This window comes from Callithrix jacchus, chromosome 22 (assembly GCF_049354715.1).
Source record: "Callithrix jacchus isolate 240 chromosome 22, calJac240_pri, whole genome shotgun sequence".
NCBI lineage: Eukaryota > Metazoa > Chordata > Mammalia > Primates > Cebidae > Callithrix > Callithrix jacchus.
The window spans coordinates 13416058-13439603 of record NC_133523.1 but is presented as its reverse complement, the minus strand read 5'-3'; the positions used below and the strand labels follow the sequence as shown (position 1 = coordinate 13439603).

General features: G+C 45.3%; 1 protein-coding gene across 1 annotated transcript in view; it reads left to right on the top strand.

Annotated features, from left to right (window-relative positions):
- Positions 1-23546, top strand: part of ADGRE3 (adhesion G protein-coupled receptor E3) — a 57769-nt gene that overhangs the window by 7457 nt on the left and 26766 nt on the right. Inside the window, exons 2-8 of the mRNA XM_035285271.3 lie at positions 2356-2406; positions 5976-6098; positions 7329-7484; positions 12085-12122; positions 14828-15011; positions 20324-20443; positions 22369-22553. Coding sequence (XP_035141162.3) covers positions 2356-2406; positions 5976-6098; positions 7329-7484; positions 12085-12122; positions 14828-15011; positions 20324-20443; positions 22369-22553 — 857 coding nt within the window. The remainder of the gene's footprint in view (positions 1-2355; positions 2407-5975; positions 6099-7328; positions 7485-12084; positions 12123-14827; positions 15012-20323; positions 20444-22368; positions 22554-23546) is intronic.

Genomic DNA, 23546 nt, shown 5'->3' with positions numbered 1-23546 from the left:
CAGTCAGATCTTCTCTCAATCCTTCCAACCCTAGTTCTTTATCATGCACAGGAATCAAATAGTTCACTCTCATCTACACCCACGACCCTATTTGGTAGACAAAGACCCTTTTGTTACCAGGACCCACCTCTTAGGGGATAACCAAAGTTGCAAATCAGGTTGTGAGTCACCAGACCTACATTTCAACCAGTGCACACCACAAGACCATGGTGGCTGTTTATGCTGAAATATTCCACACCACTTGTAAATAATCATTGCCCAGAACCAGTTCCTGGGACACTCCAGTCAGACCAGACCTTGCTTGTGGACCCCACTGACCTCAAAGTTCAGCAGCTGTAAGGCTAATGCCTGGTGCATCAGAGACAATCTCCAGTGTTTGTTCTGGTTTGTCAATTCCTGCACCTTACCAGTTGTTAAATATTTTTAATACCGTTTTTACAAATGGCAAATAATTCTATAAATAAGTATTCTGGAACCACCCAGCTGAGCCCTTCTCAGATTCTTGACACACGGAAGCCGTAACAGAATGAAAAGCAGGTACAGTGAGAACAAGTGATCAGAGTGATGGATGATTTATTAGGAAGATGAGAAAAGCGGTCCATCCGCCCAGCACCTTTGGGTCTTTGCAGAAGCAGGAGCATGACTGATGACACCACCTGATGTTGGAAAGGCAGAGGAAAGAGCAAAGGGCTCTTTACCAGCCACGATAGAGCCAGCCTGAGCACACTACTTTCCAAAAAGGCAGAAATAATATCCCCCATCTAAAATGTGTTTCTAGAATCTTGCTGGTCTCTTCTAGGAAGGAATAATTTGATTCTTCTCCACCTGGATCTGAATGAGCTTGTAACTTGCTTGTAACCAAAAGAATATGATAAAAGTAGTGCTGGGTGACTTTCAGGGATGGGTGTCAAGAGGAGATGCAGCCTCGTTGGTGGGACACTCAAAGCAGCCCGCTTCAGGTCTCTATGTTGGAAGGAAGCCCAAACAAGCCCACACCCTCAAACAACAGGTGAAGGGACAGCAATGCCCAGCTAGTTCTCAGCTGTTGCAGCCCCATCCACTAACTGACCACAATCATATGAGACCTTCAAGCTAGAACCGCCCAGCTGAGCCCTACCCAGATTCTTGACCCACAGAAACCAAGAGTGATAAGCAAACAAGCATTCTTTTTTCTTCAATTCAAGAGGTATATATGCTTGGTTTTTACATGGACATTACACGCATAATGGTGAAGACTGGGTTTCTGATGTACCATGACTCAAATATTAAACATTGTATGCAATAGGTAATTTTTCAACCCTCACCACCCCACATCCTCTCCTCTTTCAGTGGCTTAAAACAACATTTTGTTGAGTATAAATATCTCTTAAAGAACTAAAAACAGAACTACTGTCAGATCCAGCAATCCCACTACTGGTTATCTGCCCCCTAAACCCAAAAAAAGTAAGCATTGTGCTGGGCACACTGGCTCATCCCTGTAATTTCAACACTTTGGGAGGTTGAGATGGGTGGATCACTTGAGGTGGAGTTCAAGATCAGCCTGGCCAACACAGTGAAACCCCCTCTCTACTAAAACTAGAAAAATTTGCTAGGCATGGTAGCCAGCATCTGTAATCCAAGCTACTCAGGAGGCTAAGACAGGAGAATTGAACCTAGCAGGCAAAGGTGACAGTAAGGCAAGATCTGGAGCGCTGCTGCACTCCAGACTCAGTGAACAAAAAGAGACTCAGTCTCAGAGGAGACACCTGCACTCATATGTTTATGGCAGCGGTGTTCGCATTAGCCAAGTCACAGCTATTGCAAAGTCCCCAGAGTCTGTTGTCTCCATCTTCATGCCCAGCTCTACCCATTGTTTAGCTCTCACAGTAAGTGAGAACATACAATATTTGATTTTCTGCTTCTGACTTAGTTCACTTAGGATAATGGCCTCCAGCACCATCCCTGTTGATGGTAAGGCCATGATTTCATTCTTTCTTATGGCTGCATAGTATTCCATGGTGCATGTATACCATATTTTCTTTATCTAGTCAACTGTGGGTGGACACTTAGGTTGGCTCCACGACTTGCCTATTGTGAGTAATGCTCCTGTAGACATATGAGTACAGGTGTCTTTTTGATACAATGTTCTCTTTTCCTTTGGGTAGATACCTGGCAGTGAGATTCCTAGGTCCAACAGTAGTCCTGTTTTTAGTTCTTTGAGAGAGCTCCACACTCAACAAAAATCTTTTTGTAAGCCGCTACATTTTGTGATTTGTTACACAGCAACAGATAACTAACACACAGTCCTTGGGCAATTTCTTTGAATCATTCCTCAATTGTTTCATGTCTCTCCCTTCTGTTTCCCATCTATTCCAGCCCTTGTCTTTCTGCTGAGCTTGTTTGGAGCTGTGATTCAGAAAACCAAAGGTGAGTGCTCAGAGCCAGAACAGAGAAGCTGTGGACCAAGGGCTGGACCTGGGGCCACCCACGTTCACCAATGGGCTAGAGAAAAGTGCCTGTTCTGAGAGTGAGATTTGGGAAGGCTTTCTCCTGTGTTTTATTATTGGTTTGCTTAATTGATCATTATATTAAACATGAATAGCCTTTCATTTATCTTTTTTTCATTTGTAATTTGTCTGTTTTTGCTAACCACAATGGGTACAATGTGGAACTAGAACAGTAACTAAAACGCACGAAGTCTCATGAAGTAGACATCCTAGTTGAGAGACAAAGCAGCGGTAATCTTTGTCATTCTCATCATAAACAGTCAACATCTAATGAACAAGATCGTTTCTGTTTAATGTTACTGCCCCGGACTCTCTCACTAGATTCTGATTCATCAGGTCTAGGGTGGAGCCTAAGAATATTTTTTTTTTCGTTTCTTATTTTGAGACAGAATCTCACTCTACCACCCAGGCTGGAGTGCATGGCACCCTCTCAGCTCACTGCAAACTCCGCCTCCTGGGCTCAGGCAATCCTCATGCCTCAGCCTCCTGAGTAGCTTGGACCAGATGCCACACTGGGCTAAGTTTTGCACTTTTTGTAGAGATAGGGTTTCACCATAACACCTAGGCTGGTCTCCAACTCCTGGCCTCACACCATGTGCCTAACTCAGCCTGCCAAATTGCTGGGATAACAGGCATGAGTCACCATGCCCGCCCTGGAATGTGTGTTTAGTGGGTACAGTTTCAGTTTTACGAGATGAAAACAGCTATGGAGATGGTTCCACAACATATGAATGTATTGAATTCCATTGAACTGTGCACTTAGTAATAGCTAAGATGGTAAATTTCATGTTATGTGCATGTTACTGTAATCTGAAAAAAAAAAAAAAAAGAAGACATTCATGAGCAAGGTAGATTTTACTGGCCCGTTCACAGGAAGGATGGAGGGGTGTTTGCATTACAGGGCATGCCACATTTCACTGCAAAAAATTTCCATCTGCTTCAAGTCTCGCTTCATAGCCACCAGCTGCCACATTTCCTCTCTGCTGAGTCTCCCCAGACAACCCGAACTCCCCTTCCCAGAGTTCTGGAGGCCATAAACAGCCTGCCTGAGGTTGCCATGTTGGAAGGAAGCCCAAACTAGCCCACAGCCTGAAACTACATGAAGGGACCACTTGTGCCCACCCTTCTCCAGTGTGACCTCATCTTAACTAGGTTACATCTGTGGAGACCTGCTTCCAAATAAAGTCACATCCTGAGGTTCTGGGTGGACATGAGTTTTAGGAGGACACTATTTAAACCAGTATACTCAGTATGGTAAGGTATTACTTCCTGGAAAATGTCAAGAGTAGACTTTCAGAACTAAGCATAACCTGGGCAGGAAGGGAAGGAAAAAAATGAGTAGCAGAGGGTATCATTTCTCCCTGTCCCCCAAGGAGAATTGTGCATACTTAGTGGGTGACTATTTTGCTCCACTGAGTACAATACCACCTCTTCTATATACAAATGGCCAACAGGCCAGGCATGGTGGTGCACACCTGTAACCCCAGCACCTTGGGAGGCTGAGGCAGGTGGATCACTTGAAGTCAGGAGTTCAAGACCAGCCTGGGCAACATGGTGAAACCCATCTCTACCAAAAAACACAAAAATTATCCAGGTGTGGTGGTGCATACCTGTAACTCCAGCTACTCGGAAGTCTGAGACAGGAGAATCACTTGAACCCGGGAGGTGGAGGCTGCAGTGAGCTGAGATCACACCTCTGCACTCCACCCTGGGCAACACAGCAAGACTCTGTCTTTAAAAAATGGCCAAGAAACATGAAAAAATGCTCGACATCACTAATTATAAGAGATATGCAAATCAAAACCACAATGCAATAGCACCTTACTCCTGCAAGAATGGCCATCATCAAAACATCAAAAAACAATAGATGTTGGCTTGGATGTGGTGAAAAGGGAGCACTTTACCCTGTTGGTGGGAATCAAAACTAGTACAACCACTAGAGAAGACAGTATGGAGATTCCTCAAAGAACTAAAAGTAGGTCTACCATTTGATCCCCAATCCCACTCCTGGGTGTCTACCCAGAGGAAAACAAGCCATTATACAAAAAAGATACTTGCACAAGCATGTTTATAGCAGCACAATTCACAATTGCAAAAACATGGAACCAGCTCAAATGCCCACCAATAAACAAGTAAATAAAGAAAATGCGCCATGTGTGTGTGTGTTTGTGTGTGTGTGTGTATCTTTTCTATGGTGTGTGTGTGTGTGTGTGTGTGTGTGTGTGTGTGTATCATGGAATACTACTCAGTCATTAAAAGGAGCAAAACAATGACATTGGCAGCAACCTGGGTGGGATTGGAGACTATTATTCTAAGTGAAGTAACTCGGGAATGGAAAACCAAACATCATATGTTCTCATTCATAGGTGAGAGCTGAGCTATGAGGATGCAAAGGCAGAAGAATGACACAATAGACTTTGGGGGCTCAGGGGAAGGGTGGGAGGTGGTGAGGGCAAAAAGACTGCCCATTGGGTACAGTGTACACTGCTCAGGTGATGGGCACACCAAAAGCTCAGAAATCACCACTGAAGAACTTATTCATGTAAACAAGAAATAAAAGGAAAAATGAAAAAAAATACCACCTCTTCTGCCCAGACGCCCCTGCTTAACTATTAAGTTAAAATATGGGAGCAGCCCACAGCTGTTAAAAGACAGGAGCAGAGGAGCAGGAATAGGTGGATAAACCAGAAGCTGAGCCTTGGGGGCTCAGAGTCAGGTCCTAATCCATTTGAGGATGGAATGGGGCACATCAGTGGGATTACAGGCACCTGCCACCACACCCGGCTAATTTTTATATTATTTAGTAGAGACAGGGTTTCACCATGTTGGCCAGGCTGATCTCGAACTCCAGATCTCAAGTGATCCTCCCACCTCAGCTTCCCAAAGTGCTGGGATTACAGGCATGAACCACTGCACCCAGCCCTCTTTTGTGTAAATTCTGCAGTGGTTTTGAGAATAACACAGTTATATTGCACCAGAAATGTCTGCACTAAAATTACTTTGATTTTTGCCAACCCCAGTCCTTGATCATGCACAGGAACTCCACTTTTTCCTGTAATTATGGTTTGGTAGCTCTAATTTTTTTAATGTGCTGAGATCTCACAACAGGAAAAGACACAGGCTTCCTCAGCCTTGAGAGGACCTGCCCAGAGGCGAGGCCTAATTATTATTTATTTTTGTTATTATTAGTTTTAAACAGAGTCTCCCTCTGTCACCCAGGCTGGAGTGCAATGATGTGATCTGGGCTCACTACAACCTCCTCCTCCTGGGTTCAAGTGATTCTCCTGCCTCAGCCTCCTGAGTACTGGGATTACAGGCATGCGCCACCACACACTGCTAATTTTTGTATTTTTAGTAGAGACAAGGTTTCAGCACGTTAGCCAGGCTAGTCTTAAACTCCTGACCTCAGGTAATACGGAGGGGTGGCCTAATTATAACAGGAGAGCTTGTGGCCCCAGTGCATTTAACCTTTCTGTCTTCTCCCTGCAGCTTCCTGTCCTCAGTGCCCTGAAAATGCTTCCTGTGTCAATAATACTTACTGCACCTGTGACCCAGGATATGCTTCTGGATCTGGACAGAAACTATTCACATTCCCCTTGGAGATATGTAAAGGTAAAGAAGTATTTTTTTTAAGAGACAGGTTCTCACTCTGTTGCCCAGGCTGGACTGCAGTGGCATGATCAAACCTCACTACAGGCTAGGCATGGTGGCTCAGGCCTGTAATCCCAGCACTTGGGGAGGCCAAGGCGGATGGATCACTTGAGGTCAGGAGTTTAAGACCAGCCTGGCCAGCATGGCAAAATCCTGTCTCTACTAAAAGTACAAAAATTAGCTGGGCATGGTAGTGGGCACCTGTAATCTCAGCTACCCTAGGGGCTGAGGCATAAGAATCACTTGAACTTGGGAGGCAGAAGTTGCAGTGAGCCAAGATTGCACCACTGCACTCCAGCCTGGGTGACAGATGGAGACTCTGATCAAAAAAATAAATTAAAATACTCACTGCAGCCTCCAACTCCTGGGTTCAAGCCTTTCAAGTAGCTGTGACTACAGGCATGCCACCACACCCAGCTAAATTTTTTTTTATTTTTTGTAGAGAAGCAATCCTCCTGCCTCAGCCCCACAAAGTGCTGGGATTATAGACATGAACCCTGCACCTGGCCAGTGGTAATTTACAAGTCATCCAGAGGCATGAGCGAAAGGGAGGCAAAATGGGGGCTATTTTGGAAATTTGGTAGTTCATTTAAGATAGTTTCTTGTTTCAGTTGGTTGCGGTGACTGACACCTGTAACCCCAGCAATTTGGGAGGCTGAGGCGGGCAGATAAACTGAGGCCAGGAGTTCGAGACCAGCCTGGCCAACATAGTAAAACCCCGTTTCTACTAAAAATACAAAAATTAGCCAGTGATGGAGGCATGTGCCTGTAATCCCAGCTACATGGGAGGCTGAGACAAGAGAATCACTCTAACTCAGGAGGCAGAGGTTGCAGTGAGCCGAGATAGCTCTACTGCACTCCAGCCTGGGCAACAGAGCGGGACTCCCTCTCAAAAAAAAAGATAGTTTCTTGTATCATTTCACGACACCCCTCCCAGTGTTTCCTGGGATCCCCTCCCCTCCCAAATAAAGTGTGTATACTTATATCCTTGTCTCAATGTCTGCTTCTTGGAGAATCCCGCCAAAGTCAATGAAGAAAGCAAAAAAACAAGATAAGCACGACCTAAAACCTAAAGTGATTCGTCTTGGAAAGCCAGAACAGACCTTGGGGAAAGACACAACTCCTGACACATAGTAGATGCTCAATAGACCTTTGCTGAATGAATGACACGATTCCTTCTCTGTGTTCCAGATATTAATGAATGTCAACCACCCTTTAGTGTATACTGTGGGGTAAATGCCGCATGTCAGAATGTCGAAGGAAGTTTCTACTGTCACTGTGTCCCAGGATATAAACCCCATTCTGGGGTTGCACAGTTCAAGAGTTCCAGCGAGAACACTTGTCAGGGTAAGAACATTTCTAACCTCCTGTCTTCCTTCCTCTTTTTTTTTTTTTTGAGACAGAGTCTCACTCTATTGCCCAGGTTGGAGTGCAGTGGAATGATCTCAGCTCACTGCAACCTCCGCCTCCTGGGTTCAAGCGATTCTCCTGCCTCAGCCTCCCGAGTAGCTGAGATCACAGGTGTGCGCCACCATACCTGGCTAATTTTTTTGATCCACTGCCTTAGCCTCGACAAGTGCTGGGCTTTCTTACAGGCAAGAGTCCTTCCTCGTTTTTTATTGAATCTAACATCAGAAAAGACGTTCTCGTTATAGGGCCAGGATACTTTATTTTCTGCAGGGAGCTAGAAGAAAACAAAGGAAAGGAGGAAGTTCAACTCGAGGGAAATAATGGGGTGAGAAAGGGAACTGTAGTTTGGAGATGGAGGAAGTGATAAGGTGATGATTGAGACCACATTCTTTGAACTGCAAGGAAGTGAAACTCACTCAGGCTAACAGGCAGAAAAGATGGGTTTATGAAAAGGATGTGTGGCCATGCCCTGCAAGGGCAGGAACACAGCTGGGCTTCTGGAATTATCCTTGGATCTGCTCCTTCCTTCTCTTTCACTGCAGGGTGGCTTTCTCTACTTCCTAGACCCCAGGACAGAAAATATGACCACCGGCTGGAAGAGATGACTCACCCCTGTAACCCCAGCACTTTGTGAGGCTAAGGCAGGCAGATCACTTGAGACCATGAGTTCAAGACCAGCCTGGCCAACATGGCGAAACCCCATTTCTACTAAAAATAGAAAAATTAGCCAGATGTGGTGATGGGCGCCTGTAATCCCAGCTACTAGGGAGGCCAAGACACAAGAATCTCTTGATTCCAGGAAGCGGAGGTTGCAATGAGACGAGATTGTGCCACTGCACCCCAGCCCGAGTGAGCGAAACTCTGTCTCAAAACAAAACAAAAAAAAAAGGAAGTATGCCCACCAATCATTCCAGATGTTACCATTTTTGTTGCCTCAACCAACCAAAGACAGATCAGTTGACTCTCTCAAAGACCCCGTTGCAAATTCTTTGGGAATGAAAATTGAGCCAGTTTGAGCCTCTTGTGCACCCTTGGCTCTGTGTCCAGGGAGAGATGCTGTGTCATATAAACATGATCACTCCCATGGAAAACACTGATGGGAAAAGTCTATATGAGAAAAGAGATGAGAGGTGGCAGATCACCCACGAGATATTGGCTACTGTTGGGATAATAAGAGAGAGACTTTTATTTTCCAGAGACGGGGTCTCACTCTGTCACCCAGGCTAAACTGCAGGGGCACCATCAAAGCTCACTGCAGCCTTGAACTCCTAGGCTCAAATAATCCTCCAACGTCAGCCTCCTGAGTAGCTGAGATTATAGGTGTGAATCACCATACCTGGCAAATTTCTTGTTTTTTTGAAGAGATGAGGGGGGGTCTCACTATTGTTATAAGTAAAATGCTGATGCTACAAAAGAAATTACCCTTGAAAATAAGTCCTCTCAACAAGGCAGTTTACTTCTATAGTAAACTATAGAGGGGAAGGGGTAGTTATGCATGACGGGGGTCGTCCCTACTCCTGTGTCATCCCCTATTGGCTGGGGTTAGACTGCACAAGCTAGACTAATCCCAACTGACTATTTTAAAAAGAGCAGGGGTCCAAGCTGGAGTGGGAGGGTGGGTGTTTTGGCAAGAAGGACGGTTACAGGTGGGTCAGAGCAGGTAGCCAGGGGTGAGCAAGTGACTGGGATGAGTCAGGATGGTGGGGAAGGGGGAATAGATGTGAACTACTGATTAGAACTGGTGGAGAAGGTTGTTTAAACTTTAAAATAGAGAATTAAAGAATAAGAGCTGAACATACTGACATACTGATTCTTTGAAGAGACACTTGGGGTTCACTGTAACACAGTGTTTCCCAGGCTGGTCTCAAACTCCTGGGCTCAAGTGATCCTCCTGCCTTGACCTCCCAAAGTCCTGGAATTACAGGCATAAACCACAGTGCCCAGCCATAAATCTGTCTTTTACTAAGCAATGGGCGCCTCTGTTGACAATGTAGAAGCAGACTGCGATTCTACCTGGATTCTGATTTAATCTCTTAAAATTGCCTTATTTTTACCAAAAAAGGAAGATGCCTTTGGTTGTTTTCCTAATATTAAGAGCTCTTCGCCGTGCTTTTATAAAGATTGAGCCCGTTTGGGGTTTGTTACTACCAGGGCTGGTAGGGCTAAGCAACTCCCACCCCAACCCAAGGGTAAAGTGTGCAGTTTGGTTCAAAAGGGCAGTTTTCTACAGTGAATATGGTTTTCTATAACAAACATTTTCTACTGCTGATGGGGGAGGCAGGTAAAAAAGAAAGAAAGAAATATATTCTAAACTCAGGGTTGTAAGTCAAAATTCTTCAACCCTTAAGATAAAATGTTCAGTATTAAAACAAAGCTGTTTGTGCTTTTAAGCAAACAGACTCAACTGAAAACTGAGATCTAGAATAAGTACAGATTTAATCTCAGCCTGATGATAATAGATATGTACACATTTGCTACCCTTTCCTTGTCCTTCTCCCACCCCCAGAGATGGAGTCTTGCTCTGTCTCCCAGGCTGGAGCGCAGTGGTGTGATTTTGGCTCACTGCAACCACTACGTCCTGGGTTCAAGGATTCTCCTGCCTCAGCCTCCCAAGTAGCTGGGATTACAGGCACCCGCCACCACCACATCTGGCTTTTTGTAATTTTAGTAGAGTCGGGGTTTTGCTATGTTGGCCGGACTGGCCTGGAACTCCCTGGGCTCATGTGGTCCTCCTGCCTCAGTCTCCCAAGCAGCTGGGACTACAGGTGCACCCTTCATCAAATTTCTAAAATAGAGATGTTCTCACTAAGCATAGGAACCAACACAAAAGTCTTCACTAACAGCTGACAGCCAGCCAGAGATGCTTCTGTTTCAGTTATCATTCCCAGCCAGGCCAACTTTAAAAACAGAAGGCTTCTAATTTTCTGTTTTCTCAGCCATTTCAGTTGTAATTTCTAGCCAAGATGGAATAAAAGAATTTGGAGACCAGGTGAGGTGGCTCATGCCTACAATCCTAGCACTTTGGGAGGCCAAGGCGGGAGGATTGCCTGAGGTCAGGAGTTTGAGACCAGCCTGGGCAACATGGCAAAACCTGATCTCTACAAAAAATACAAAACAAAACAAAACAAATTATCCAGGTGTGGTGGTACAAGCCTGTAGTCCCAGCTACAGGTACTTAGAAGGCTGAGGTGGGAGGATTGCTTGAGCCCAGGAGGTTGAGGTTGCAGTGAGCCAAGATTGTGCCACTGCACTCCAGCCTGGGCAACAGAGTGAAACCCTGTCTCAAAAAAAATTTTTAAGTCAGGCTTAATGGCTCATGCCTGTAATCACCGCCCTTTGGGAGGCCAAGGTGGGCAGATCATGAGGTAGAGTTTGAGACCAGCCTGGCCTACATAGTGAAACGCCATCTCTACTAAAAATACACATGCACATGTATGTTCATTGTGGCACTGTTTACAATAGCAAGGACCTGGAACCAACCCAAATGCCCATCAATGATAGACTGGACAAAGAAAATGTGACACATCTACATCATGGAATACTATGCAGCCATAAAAAACAACAAGTTCTTGTCCTTTGTAGGGACATGGATGAATCTGGAAACCATCATTCTCAGCAAACTGACACAAGAACAGAAAACCAAACACCGCATGTTCTCACTCATAGGCAGGTGTTGAACAATGAGAACACATGGGCATAGGGGGGGAATATCACACACTGGGGTAGGTTGGGGGTAGGGCTGGGGTGGGATATTGGGGGACGGGGAGGCTGGGGAGGGAAAACACTGGGAGAAATGCCTAATATAGGCGATGGGGGGATGGAGACTGCAAACCACCATGGCATGTGTATACCTATGCAACAACCCTGCAGATGTGCACATGAACCCAGAGCTTAAAGGACAATTTTTAAAAATACAAAAATGAGCCAGGCCTGTAGCACATGCCTGTAATTCCAGCTACTTGGACACTGAGGCAGGAGAATCACTTCAGCCCAGGAGGTGGAGGTCACAGTGAGCCGAGATCAAACCATTGCACTCCAGCCTGGGCAACAAAATGGGACCCTGAAAAAAAAATTTTAATAAAAACAATTTAAAATTTTAAATAAATAAAAACTATGAGTTCAGACTTTCACCTTTCTAGGTTCAAAGTTGCCCACCCCATTACCTATCCCACCTGCCCACCCCTCTACCTATCCCACCTGCCCACCCCTCTACCTATCCCACCTGCCCACCCCTCTACCTATCCCACCTGCCCACCCCTCTACCTATCCCACCTGCCCACCCCTCTACCTATCCCACCTGCCCACCCCTCTACCTATCCCACCTGCCCACCCCTCTACCTATCCCACCTGCCCACCCCTCTACCTATCCCACCTGCCCACCCCTCTACCTATCCCACCTGCCCACCCCTCTACCTATCCCACCTGCCCACCCCTCTACCTATCCCACCTGCCCACCCCTCTACCTATCCCACCTGCCCACCCCTCTCCCTGGACACTCTCAGTTCCAATAGTAACTCCCTCATGACGTCTTTTGCAGATGCCACCTCCTCAGAGACAACCCAAGGTGGGAAAGAGGTGAGTGGAGGCTGATCCCTGGACCCTAACCAAGTGACAAACATCAGGTAACAAATATTCACAAAGCCCAAAGTGAACAAATGGGGATGGATTTAGGGTAAGACGTATATGTTGTATATAAATACTTAAAATATTATTACCATATAATATCATATTGCTACATAATAGTACATGTTTACACATTGTTTACATATAATATACAATTATATACTATATATAACTGTGCTATATATACATCTATCTATCTATATATATAGCTAGATAGCCAGATAGATAGATAGATATAGCCATTAGGTATACTACTATATGTGTATCATTATAGAGCTGACTACAGATATATCACTATATATACAGGTGAACCACACACATTTGAACTGCAGGTATCCACTTACACAAAGACATTTTTCAATTAAATGTGAATCAAAAATAGTATTGCCAGCCAGGCGTGGTGGCTCAAGCCTATAATCTCAGCACTTTGGGAGGCCAAGGCAGGCAGATCACTTGAGGTCGAAGTTCGAGACCAACCTGTCCAACATGGTGAAACCCCATCTCTACTAAAAATACAAAAATGAGCCAGGTATGGTGGCACATGCCTGTAATCCCAGCTACCCAGGAGGCTGAGGTAGGAGAATCACTTCTATCCAGGAGGGTGGAGGTTGCAATGAGCAGAGATGGTGCCACTGCACTCCAGCCTGGGCAACAGAGCGAGACTCTGTCTGAGAAAAAAATAATAATAAATACAATATTGGCAGCATGCAAAACCCACAGAGAGGAAGGACTGACTTTTCATGAGCGAGTTCCAAAGGACCCACCGTGGGACTTGAGCATGCATGGATGGATTTAAGCATATAGGGACGGTCCTGGAACCAATGCCATGCATATACCAAGAGAGGACTGCATCTATATATCTATTTATGGACATCAGTGTAGATAGACACACACACTGTGCATGTGGGTACATACATATGAGAGAGAGAGAGAGAGAGAGAGAAAGAGAGAGAGAGAGAGAGAGAGAGTGTGTGTGTGTGTGTTTCCCTCTAAAGAAAGGAATCCATCCCAGCCCGAGAAAGACAGGCTAACAGAGAGTGTGCTAAATTCTGCTGAACAGCTACACAAAAGAGACCCAGGTGTTCAATGGTAATCATCATTGTCTCTGGCCAACTGACAGCATTTATATTAATATGTAATCACATCACGTAATCAATCCCTAGACTGTAAGCTTCTTGAGAAAAGGAAGAAAACCAACCCCAAATGAGGAGTTCAAGGAATGGTCATTGAACAAATAAAGAATCATGTAATCCGGCCGGGCGCGGTGGCGCACGTCTGTAATCCCAGCACTTCAGGAGGCCAAGGCGGGTGGATCAACTGAGGTCAGGAGTTTGAGACTAGCCTGGCCAACATGATGAAACCCCCATGTCTACTAAAAATACAAAAATTAGCCAGTCATGGGGGGTGCATGCCTGTAATCCCAGCCACTCAGGAAGCTGAAGATCAAGCTTTTTTTTGCACTTGTTGCCCAGGCTGAAGTGCAATGGTGCAATCTCACTGCAACCTCCGCCTCCCAGGTTCGAGTGATTCTCCTCTCTCAGCCTCCTGAGCACCTTAATTACAGGCATGCACCACCACACCTGGCTAATTTTGTGTCTTTAGTAGAGATGGGGTTTCACCATGTTGGACAGGCTGGTCTTGAACTCTTGACCTCAGGTCATCCACCCCCCACTCGGCCTCCCAAAGTGCTAGGATTACAGGCATGAGCCACTGCGCCCAGCCCTCTCTTCTCTTTCTTTTGCCTGTTCAACCTCCACTCCTAAACTCACTCCTCATGTGTGTCCATGTCCTTAATCTTCTTGGCACAAGATGACAAACTCTGGGTATTTACCCCAGACAGTGACACCGCTTCAATAGCGGCAACCATGCCCTTGTTGTGGCAGTGACAACCAAAATGTCTCCAGCCATTGCCACATGTGCCCAGTGGAGGGAGTGGCAGAATCGACCCCCAGTTGAGAACCACTTTTGCTAATAAACTTTGCTAATAAAAAGTCCAATTGCTAATAAACTTATCACTACCTTGTTGGCAAAAAAAAAAAAAGAAATGTTAATAATAACTAACCCAGCCGGGCACGGTGGCTCACTCCTATATGCCCATCACTTTGGAAGACCAAGGCAGGAGGATCGCTTGAGCCCAGGAGTTCTAGACCAGCCTGGGCAACATAGCAAGACTCTATCTATACAAAAAATAAAAAATAAAAAAATTAGCCAAGCATGGCGGCACGCACCTGTAGCCCCAGCTGCTAAGCAGGCTGAAGCATGAGAATAGCTTGAACCCAGGGGCTGGAGGCTGCAGTGAGCAGAGATCCCACCACTGCGCTCCAGCCTGGGCAACAGAGCAAGACTCTGTCTCAAAAATAGTAATCATGACTCGCCCTTACATAGCTTTTGCCAGGCACAGACACTGTCCTGAAGGCAGAGCATGTGTTAACTCTAATGGTCCAGAAAACCCCAGGCGTTCCTTTTCCTGTCCTGGGACACAGAGTGATTGAGCGACTTGCCCAAGGTCACACAGCTAGGACATAGTGGAGTGCCAGGATTTGAACATGATTCCTCCAGCTCCAGAACCTGCTTTCTCGTGCTTTCTACTGCTCTTGTGGATATGGGGAGTTAACAGATTACATTTTTAAAAACGAAAATTCTTTATGTCTTCAAAGCTGCAAAGAATCGTGGACGATTTTGAGTCGCTTCTCACCAATCAGACTCTATTGAGAACAGGAGAGAGACAAGAAATCTCATCCAGAGCTACCTCTATTCTTCAGGATGTGGAATCGAGCGTTCTAGAAACTGCCTTGAAAATGCCAGAACAAAAAATCCAGAAAATCCAGAACAGTACCATGGGTAAGACAATGATGACTAGTTAGCAGCTGGGGGGACTGCTTAGCAGCCGGGGTCTGGGTTAGGCAATTAGAAAAAAATAATTGAATATACCACTTGAGTCTATTTATATAAATTACATAAATTTGCATAAATACTAGAAGACACAGACTTATCTGGAGTGACCGGAAGGGGCTGGAGGGAGGGATGGCAGAGGCATGAGAAAACCTGGGGAAATTACTGAGGTGATGGAAATCTTCCCTGCCTTGACTGTGGTGTCGGTTTTATTGTATACACCCAATAGAACTCACCCAATTGTATACTTTAATATGTGCGGTTTGTTAGACATCAATTATACCTCAATACAGTTGCCTATTCAGAAGATTGCCAATGGCTTCCAATCCCAGGTCTGGAATTTTCCCTTAAATGTAGTTTGAGGACCAGGCATGATGGCTCATGCCTGTAATCCCAGTACTTTGGGAGGCTGAAGTGGGAGGATTACTTGAGCCCAGGAGCTCAAGAACAGCCTAGGCAACATAGCAAGACCCCTGTCGCTAAGAAAATAGTATTTTTTTAATTTGCCAGGTGCAGTGGTTCGTACCTGCAGTCTTAGCTACTTGGGAGACTGAGGGAGAGGATGGCTTGAGCCCAGGAGTTTGAGGATGCAGTGAACTATGATCCTGCCATTGCCACTCCAACCTGGATATCAGAACAAGACCCTGTCTCAAAAAAATAAAAAAAATAAAAACAGGTTTTGGGCTGAGCATGGTGACTCCCACCACTCACACCTATAATCTCAGCACTTTGGGAGGCCAAGGTGGGTGGCTCACTTGAGGCCAGTAGTTTGGGTAACATGGTGAAACCTCATCTTTACTGAAAATAACAAAATTAGGTCGGGTGCAGTGACCCAAAGCCTGTAATCCCAGCACTTTGGGAGGCTGAGGTGGGCGAATCACGAGGTCAAGAGATCGAGACCATTCTGGCCAACATAGTGAAATCCCATCTCTACTAAAAGTACAAAAAAAAAAAAATTAGCTGGGCATGGTGGCGTGTGCCTGTAGCCCCAGCTACCCGGGAGACTAATGCAGAAGAATTGCTTGAACCCGGGAGGCGGAGGTTGCAGTGAGCCGAGATCGCGCCACTGCACTCCAGCCTGGCACCTGGAGACAGAGTGAGACTTTGTTTCAAAAAAAAAAAAAAAAAAGGCATGGTGGTGCACAACTGTAATCCCTACTCCAACTCCTGACCTCAAGCAATTTATCGGCCTCAGCTCCACAAAGTGCCGGAATTACTGGCATTAGCCACTGTGCCCGGTCATAAAATAGTGTCATTCTTGAAGTGCTATTATGTTGCTTGATTCTTTTTGTTTTTAACCTTTTAATATACACAAAAGGAGTTAGGGGAATAAAACCCCAGATTCACCTAAAAGCAGGCCAACATTCAAATACAGGAAAAACAATTCCAACTCACAGCCAGTCTTGGGCCGTCTGCTTTTAAGATACACGTTTTCATGAGCTTAACTTTTTTGTAGCTTTATTGAGGTATAATTGACAATAAAATTGTATATATTTAAGGTGTACAGTATGACTTGACATACATATATAGTGTGGCATGACCACCACAATCAAATGATCTAACACATCCATCACTCGCCTGGTTACCTTTTTCCTCATGAGTTTTTCTTGATTGCAATTCATTTGTGACTTTATTTTTATTTGAAGCCTGGTTCCCCACTATAGGAATATGTCATCACTTGTTTGTTTATTTATTTTTGAGACAGAGTCTCGCTCTGTCACCCAGTCTGGAGTGCGGTGGTTCGATCTCAGCTCACAACCTCCATCTCCCCGGTCCAAACTATTCTCTTGCCTCAGCCTCCCAAGTAGATGAGATTACAGGTGCACACCACCACGCCCAGCTAATTTTTGTGTTTTTAGTAGAGTTGGGGTTTCACCATGTTGGCCAGGCTGGTCTTGAACTTCTGGCCTCAAGCAATCCACCCACCATGGCCTCCCAAAGTGCTGGGATTACAAGCCACTGTGCCCAGCCTACATCATCACTTATTTAATCAGTTGCTCCTTGTTGGACATCTAGATAATCTCCCGTTTTCCACCATTATCATCTAAGCTGCTGTGAACTTTCTTGTAGTTAAATCTGCCCTCTGTCCAAGATCATTTTCTGAGAATTAACTCCTAGAATCAGAACTGTTGCTTCAAAGGTGGTATGGGAGGGGCTGCTGGTAAAGAACCGGGGTTCAGAAGTCAGAGTCTTACCTAACTTCTCCACTTCAGTTTCTTCATCTATAGAATGGTTCCGCTGGGCACAGTGGCTCACACCTATAATCCCAACACTCTGGGAGGCCGAGGAGGGCAGATCATGAGGTCAGGAGTTTGAGACCAGCGTGGTCAACACAGTGAAACCCCGTCTCTATTAAAAATACAAAAGTTAGCTGGGTATGGTGTCAGGCACCTGTAGTCCCAGCTACTTGGGAGGCTGAGGCAGGAGAACTGCTTGAACCCAGGAGGCGGAGGTTGTGGTGAGCGGAGGTCATGCCATTGCACATCACCCTAGGCAGCAGAAGGAGACTCTGTATCAAAAAAAAAAAAAAAAAGAATGGTCCCTCATGAGGTTACAGGTTATTTTTTTTTTTTTTTTGAGAGAAGGAAAGAAAAAGAAAAAAATGAGTAAAGGAGAGGAAGAAAGAGGAAGAGAAAGAGGGAGGGTGAATGGAAATATTGCTTTATTCTGAAAAAAAATGGGTATTAATAATGGCCAATCAATGTTTCATTTAAACCTATGAGTAGGTGTGATGTGGTATTGACAAGAATGTATATTTTGTGTATTTGAAGTGGAGAGCTCTATAAATATTTATTAAGTTTACTTGTTCCGGATCTGAGTTCGAGTCCTTGATATCCTTATTAATTTTCTGTCTCATTGTGTCTAAGTCTCTATGTATCTGGGTGTTAGGATTGTTAGCTCTTGTTGTTGCATTGATCCTTTTACCACTATCTCTTTGTTGCTTTAAAATCTATTTTATCCGATACGAGAATTGCAACTCCTGCTTTTTATTTATTTATTTATTTTTGCTCTCCATTTGGTTGGTAAATCTTTCTCCATCCCTTTGTTTTGAGTCTTTGTGTATCCTTGCATGTGAAACAGGTCTGGATATAACATGCCGTTGGGTTTTGGCTGTGTCTTTTGATTGAGGAATTTAGTCGATTTAAATTTAGGGTTACTGCCATTTGATGTTAACTGGCTGTTTTATCCATTCATTGATGTAAATTCTTCTTTATGTTGGTGCTCTTTACTTTTTGGTATATTTTTAGAAAAGCTAATACTGGTTGTTTCTTTCTATGTGTAATGCTTCTTTCAGAAGCTCTTGTAAAGCAGGCCTGGTGGTAATAAAATCTCTGAGTACTTGCTTGTTCATAAAAGATTTTATTTTTCCTTCAGTTGTGAAGCTTAGTTTGGCTGGATATGAAATTCTGGGCTGAAAGTTCTGTTCTTTAAGGATGTTGAATATTGGCCCCCACTCTCTTCTGGCTTGTAGAGTTTCTGCTGAGAGATCTGCTGTAAGTCTGATAGGCTTCCCTTTATGGGTAACCTGACCTTTCTCTCTGGCTGCCCTTGGTATTTTCTCCTTCGTTTCAACCCTGGTGAATCTAACGATTATGTGCCTTGGGGTTGTTCTTCTTGAGGAATATCTTTGTGGTGTTCTCTGTATTACCTGGGGTTGAATATTGACCTGCTTTGCTAGTTTAGGAACATTTTCCTGAGTAATATCCTGAAGGGTATTTTCCAGCTTGGATTCATTCTCTCTGTCGCATTCAGGTACACCTATCAGACATAAATTTGGTCTTTTCACATAGTCCCACATTTCCTGGAGACTTTGCTCATTCCTTTTTATGCTTTTATCTCTAATCTTGTCTTCTTGTTTTATTTCATTAAGTTGGACTTTTACCTCTGATATCCTTTCTTCTACTTGAACAATTCGAGTGTTTAAACCTGTGCATACTTCTCGGAGTTCCTGTATTGTATTCTTCAGTTCCATTAATTCACTTATATTCCTCTCTAAGTTGTCTATTCTCAATAGGATTTCATCAAACCTTTTTTCAAAGTTCTTAGTTTCTTTACATTGGGATACAACGTGTTCTTTTAACTCACAGAAGTTTCTTATTATCCATTCCCTGAAGAGTGACTCTGTCATTGGGATGCGCTCGTTCTCCGTCAAGCCTTGTTCCATTGTTGATGTGGAACTGTGATCATCTTTAGAGGGAGAGGCGTTCTGATTTTGAGTATTCTCAGCCTTTTTACACTGGTTTCTTCCCATCATTGTAAATTTATCCTCCTGTTGTCTTTGAAATTACCAACTTTCAGATTAGGTCTCTTGAGTGGACGTCCAAGTTGTTAGTTCCCAGGGCCAGAACAGCGGTGTTAAGACTGATGGTGCTTTTCTGCCCAGGATTCTCCTGTCTGGCTTCCTTCCTGTGTCCGTAATAGGCAACTCTGCCTTCCTGGGGCTCCGAACCTCTGTCAGAAGGGGAGCCAGCCCTGTTTACTCTGCTCAGAGAGCTGCCCCGCCGAGGTGCCGGCGAAACCGCTGCGCCGGCCACAAGAATCGCGCTGGCGACCCGTCTGACTCCTCCACTGGGGATCTTCTGCTCCGTGAGCGACCAGAATTTGTCTGAAAGTGTGGTGTCCTCTAGTTCTCTGCGCTTTCACTGAGAGCTGAAATCCCGAGATGTTAGTGATCAGCCATCTTGGATCGTTCCCCTTGAGGTTACAGGTTATTATAAGACAACATGAGCTCTTAGCTCAGTGCCTGACACATTCTAGACATTCAGTATGTGTGAGCCCTTTCTGTTGCTATGAAAAAAAAATTTTTTTGAGACAGAGTTTCTGGAGTGCAGTGGTGTGATCTCAGCTTACTGCAACCTCTACCTCCCGGGTTCAAGCGATTCTCCTGCCTCAGCCTCCCAAGTAGCTGGGTTTACAGGCAGGTGCCACCACTCCCAGCTAATTTTGTATTTTTAGTAGAGACAGGGTTCCTCCATGTTGGTCAGGCTGATCTTCAACTCCTGACCTCAGGTGATCCACCCACCTTGGCCTCCCAAAGTGCTGGAATTACAGGCGCGAGCCACTGCCCCCTGCAACATTTTTTTTTTACAGGCAGCATCTCATTGAGTTGCCCAGGCTTGAATTCCTGGGCTCAAGCAATCCTTGTGCCTCAGCCTCTTGAGTAGCTGGGACTACAGCATGCACTGCCGTGTCCTGTTCTGATGCACATGTTTTAAGCTTCTTACAATATCGCTAAGCTGGCCCATTGCTTTTCTTGCCAGCTGTTGAAACTCGAGTGATTACAGACAATTGCTCTGAAGAAAGACAGACATTCAACTTGAACGTCCAAATGAACTCCATGGACATCCATTGCCGTGACGTCATCCAGGGAGACACACAAGGTACAAGTGAGGGCTGCACTGAGAATCCGTCACACAGAGCCATGTCCTTGTGTGAGTCCCTGGTCACATAATGTATGGTTCTATATGGGGAAGTAGCCCAGTGGACTCCTCCCCTAATGGGCGTGTTACCCTCAAACTGCGATATTGGAGACTCTCCCTTTAAAAAAAAAAAAAAAAAAAGAGCATTTTCCCCAAACGGGGGCTTTCTATTATTCAGTATGGAAGGGACTTCTTTGCAATTTGGGAGGGCAGGGGAGTGCTGTGCTGCCTGTGTCCCAGTTTGGGTTCACCCAGAAGCAAACCCTGAGTGAGGAGTTTCTTTGGGAGGCAATCCCCAGGAACAGCAATGGCGTATTCATCAGGGTTCTCCAGAGAATCACAATAAAGAGTTAAAGTGTAGGGTGTAGGAGGTGTGTGTGTGTGGTGAGAGAGAGAGAGAGCAAGACATGTGAGAGATGGAGAGAAAGAGGTGTGGAGAGGCAGATGGAAAGAGAGGGATGGGAGAGAGAGATGGAAAGAGAGGGATAGAGAAAGAGATGGAAAGAGAGATGGGGAGAGAGACAAGAGAGAAATGCAATTAGACGAATAGGGAGAGAGAGATGGAATCAGAGATGGAAAGAGATGGAGAGAGAGATATGGAAAGGGAGATATAGAAAGAGAGAGTTGGAATCATAGAGAAGGGAGAGAGAGAAGGGAAGAGAGATGGAAAGAGAGATTGGGAGAAAAATGGAATTAGAGAGATGAGGAGAGAGAGTTGGGAAGAAAGAGATGAGGGTCTTTGTCTCAAAAAAAATAGAAGCAAAGGCAACACAGAGAGGGAAAGTAACTTGCTCAAGATGACATCACTAGAAATGGGGAGCTAAGATTTGAACCTGGGCAGTCTGGGAGGAGACCACTAGTGGAGGCAGCCGTGGTGGGGCTGGAAAGGCTGGGAAAACACCAGGGACTGGGCCACATCTGCCCTGCCCACTGCTGTAAGGCCAGCGCCCAGGGAGTGCTTAGCACATAGTAGGTGTTCTGAGCATGTTCCTGACACATGAAGGAAGGGGAGAGGAAGGCGAGGAGGGGAGGGGAAGGGAATATAATGGACTGTTACTTAGTCAGAAAAAGGAATGAGGCACTGAGCCGTGCTACAGCGTGGATGTGGAACTTTGAAGACGTGATGTGAGTGAAGGACGACAGACGTAGAAGGTCACATAGTGTATGGTTCTATTTGTGTGAAATGTCTCGAACAGGTAAATTCACAGAGACAGAAAGCAGGTTGGTGGTTTCCAGGGGCTGAGTGAGGATTGCTTATGGGAGTGGGTACTCTTGGAGGTTATGAGAATGTTTTGGAATGACATAAAGGTGATTAAAAAAAAAAAAACATTGTGAATACTCAATGCCACTGAATACAATTCACCTTTTTTTGAGACAGGGTCTTGCTCTGTCACCCAGGCTAGAGTACAGTGGCACAGTCCTGGCTCACTGCAGCCTCAGTCTCCTCAACTCAAGTGATCCTCCAGTCTCAGCTTCCTAAGTCACTGGAATTACAGTCTCCCGAGTCACTGGTGGTGCAACTGTGCCTGGCTTTCGGGAAGCTTTTAAAGATTCCATTTTCAGCTGGGCATGTTAGCTCACGCCTATAATCCCAGAACTTTGGGAGGCGGAGGTGGGCAGACCACCTGCAGTCAGGAATTCGAGACCAGCCTGGCCAACATGGTGAAACTCGTCTCTACTAAAAATATAAAAATTAGCTGGGTGTGGTGTGCACCTGTAGTCCCAGCTACTCAGGAGGCTGAGGCAGGAGAATTGCTTGAACCCAGGAGGTGGAGGTTGCAGTGACCTGAGACTGCGCCACCGCACTCCAACCAGGGCTACAAGAGCGAGACTGTCTGAAAAAAAAAAAAAAAAAAAAAAAAAGATTCCATTTTCTGTTTCCTCAGGTCCCAGTGCCGTTGCCTTTATCTCATATTCTTCTCTTGGAAATATCATAAATGCAACTTTTTTTGAAGAGATGGATGAGAAAGATCGACTATATCTGAACTCTCAGGTAGTGAGTGCTGCTATTGGACCCAAAAGGAACGTGTCCCTCTCCACGCCTGTGATGCTGACTTTCCAGCACGTGAAGGTGGGTTACAGGTGTGATTTGAGCTTCTCAGGTCTCAAGGAGCAGCCCGGATGATGCCTGCATCATCCCCTTCTCAGGTCTCAAGGGGGCAGCCCGGACGATGCCTGCATCATCCCCTTCTCAGGTCTCAAGGGGGCAGCCCGGACGATGCATGCATCATCCCCTTCTCAGGTCTCAAGGGGGCAGCCCGGAGGATGCTTGCATCATCCCCTTCTCAGGTCTCAAGGAGCAGCCTGGACGATGCGTGCATCATCCCCTTCTCAGGTCTCAAGGGCGCTGCCTGGACGATGTGTGCATCATCCCCTTCTCAGCTCTCAAGGGGGCTGCCTGGACGATGTGTGTATCATCCCAGCTGCAGTTCTAGACCTTGCTGTCCAGGGTGGAAGTCGTGATCACCTGTGGCTATTGAGCATTTGAAATGTGGCTAGTCTAAATCGAGATTTTGAAGCTGGTATTTCCAGAGTTACGTCTTGTAAATCAGCTCTTGAAGACTTAAGAAAAAGAAAACAATTAGCTCGATTTAAGCCAGGCTGGCTGGCATCCTCCTATAAGTTGCAGCTACTTGGGAGGCTGAGGCAGGAAGATCACTTGATCCCAGGAGTTGGAGGCTGCAGTGAGCTATGACTGCACCACTGCACTCCAGCCTGGGGTAAAGAGCAAGACACTACCAGAAGAAGAAGAAAAATGAGAAGGAGAAGAAGAAAAAAACATAGAGAAAGGAAGGGAGGAAGGGAGGAAGGAAGGAAGGGAGGAAGGAAGGAAGGAAGGGGCGAGAGGAGAGGGAGGGAAGGGAAGGAGGGACTGAGAATTTCCCCAGACCAATGTCAAACACCAAATCACAGACCCGCAGATCCAGGAAGTTCAGAGAACCAATAAGAATAAATGAAAAAAAAAAAAAAGAATTAGCTAGATTTAATCATTCTACATTGTAGGCAAATACAGGTATTGTAACATCACATTGCATCCCATAAAGACACACTATTATAATTTATC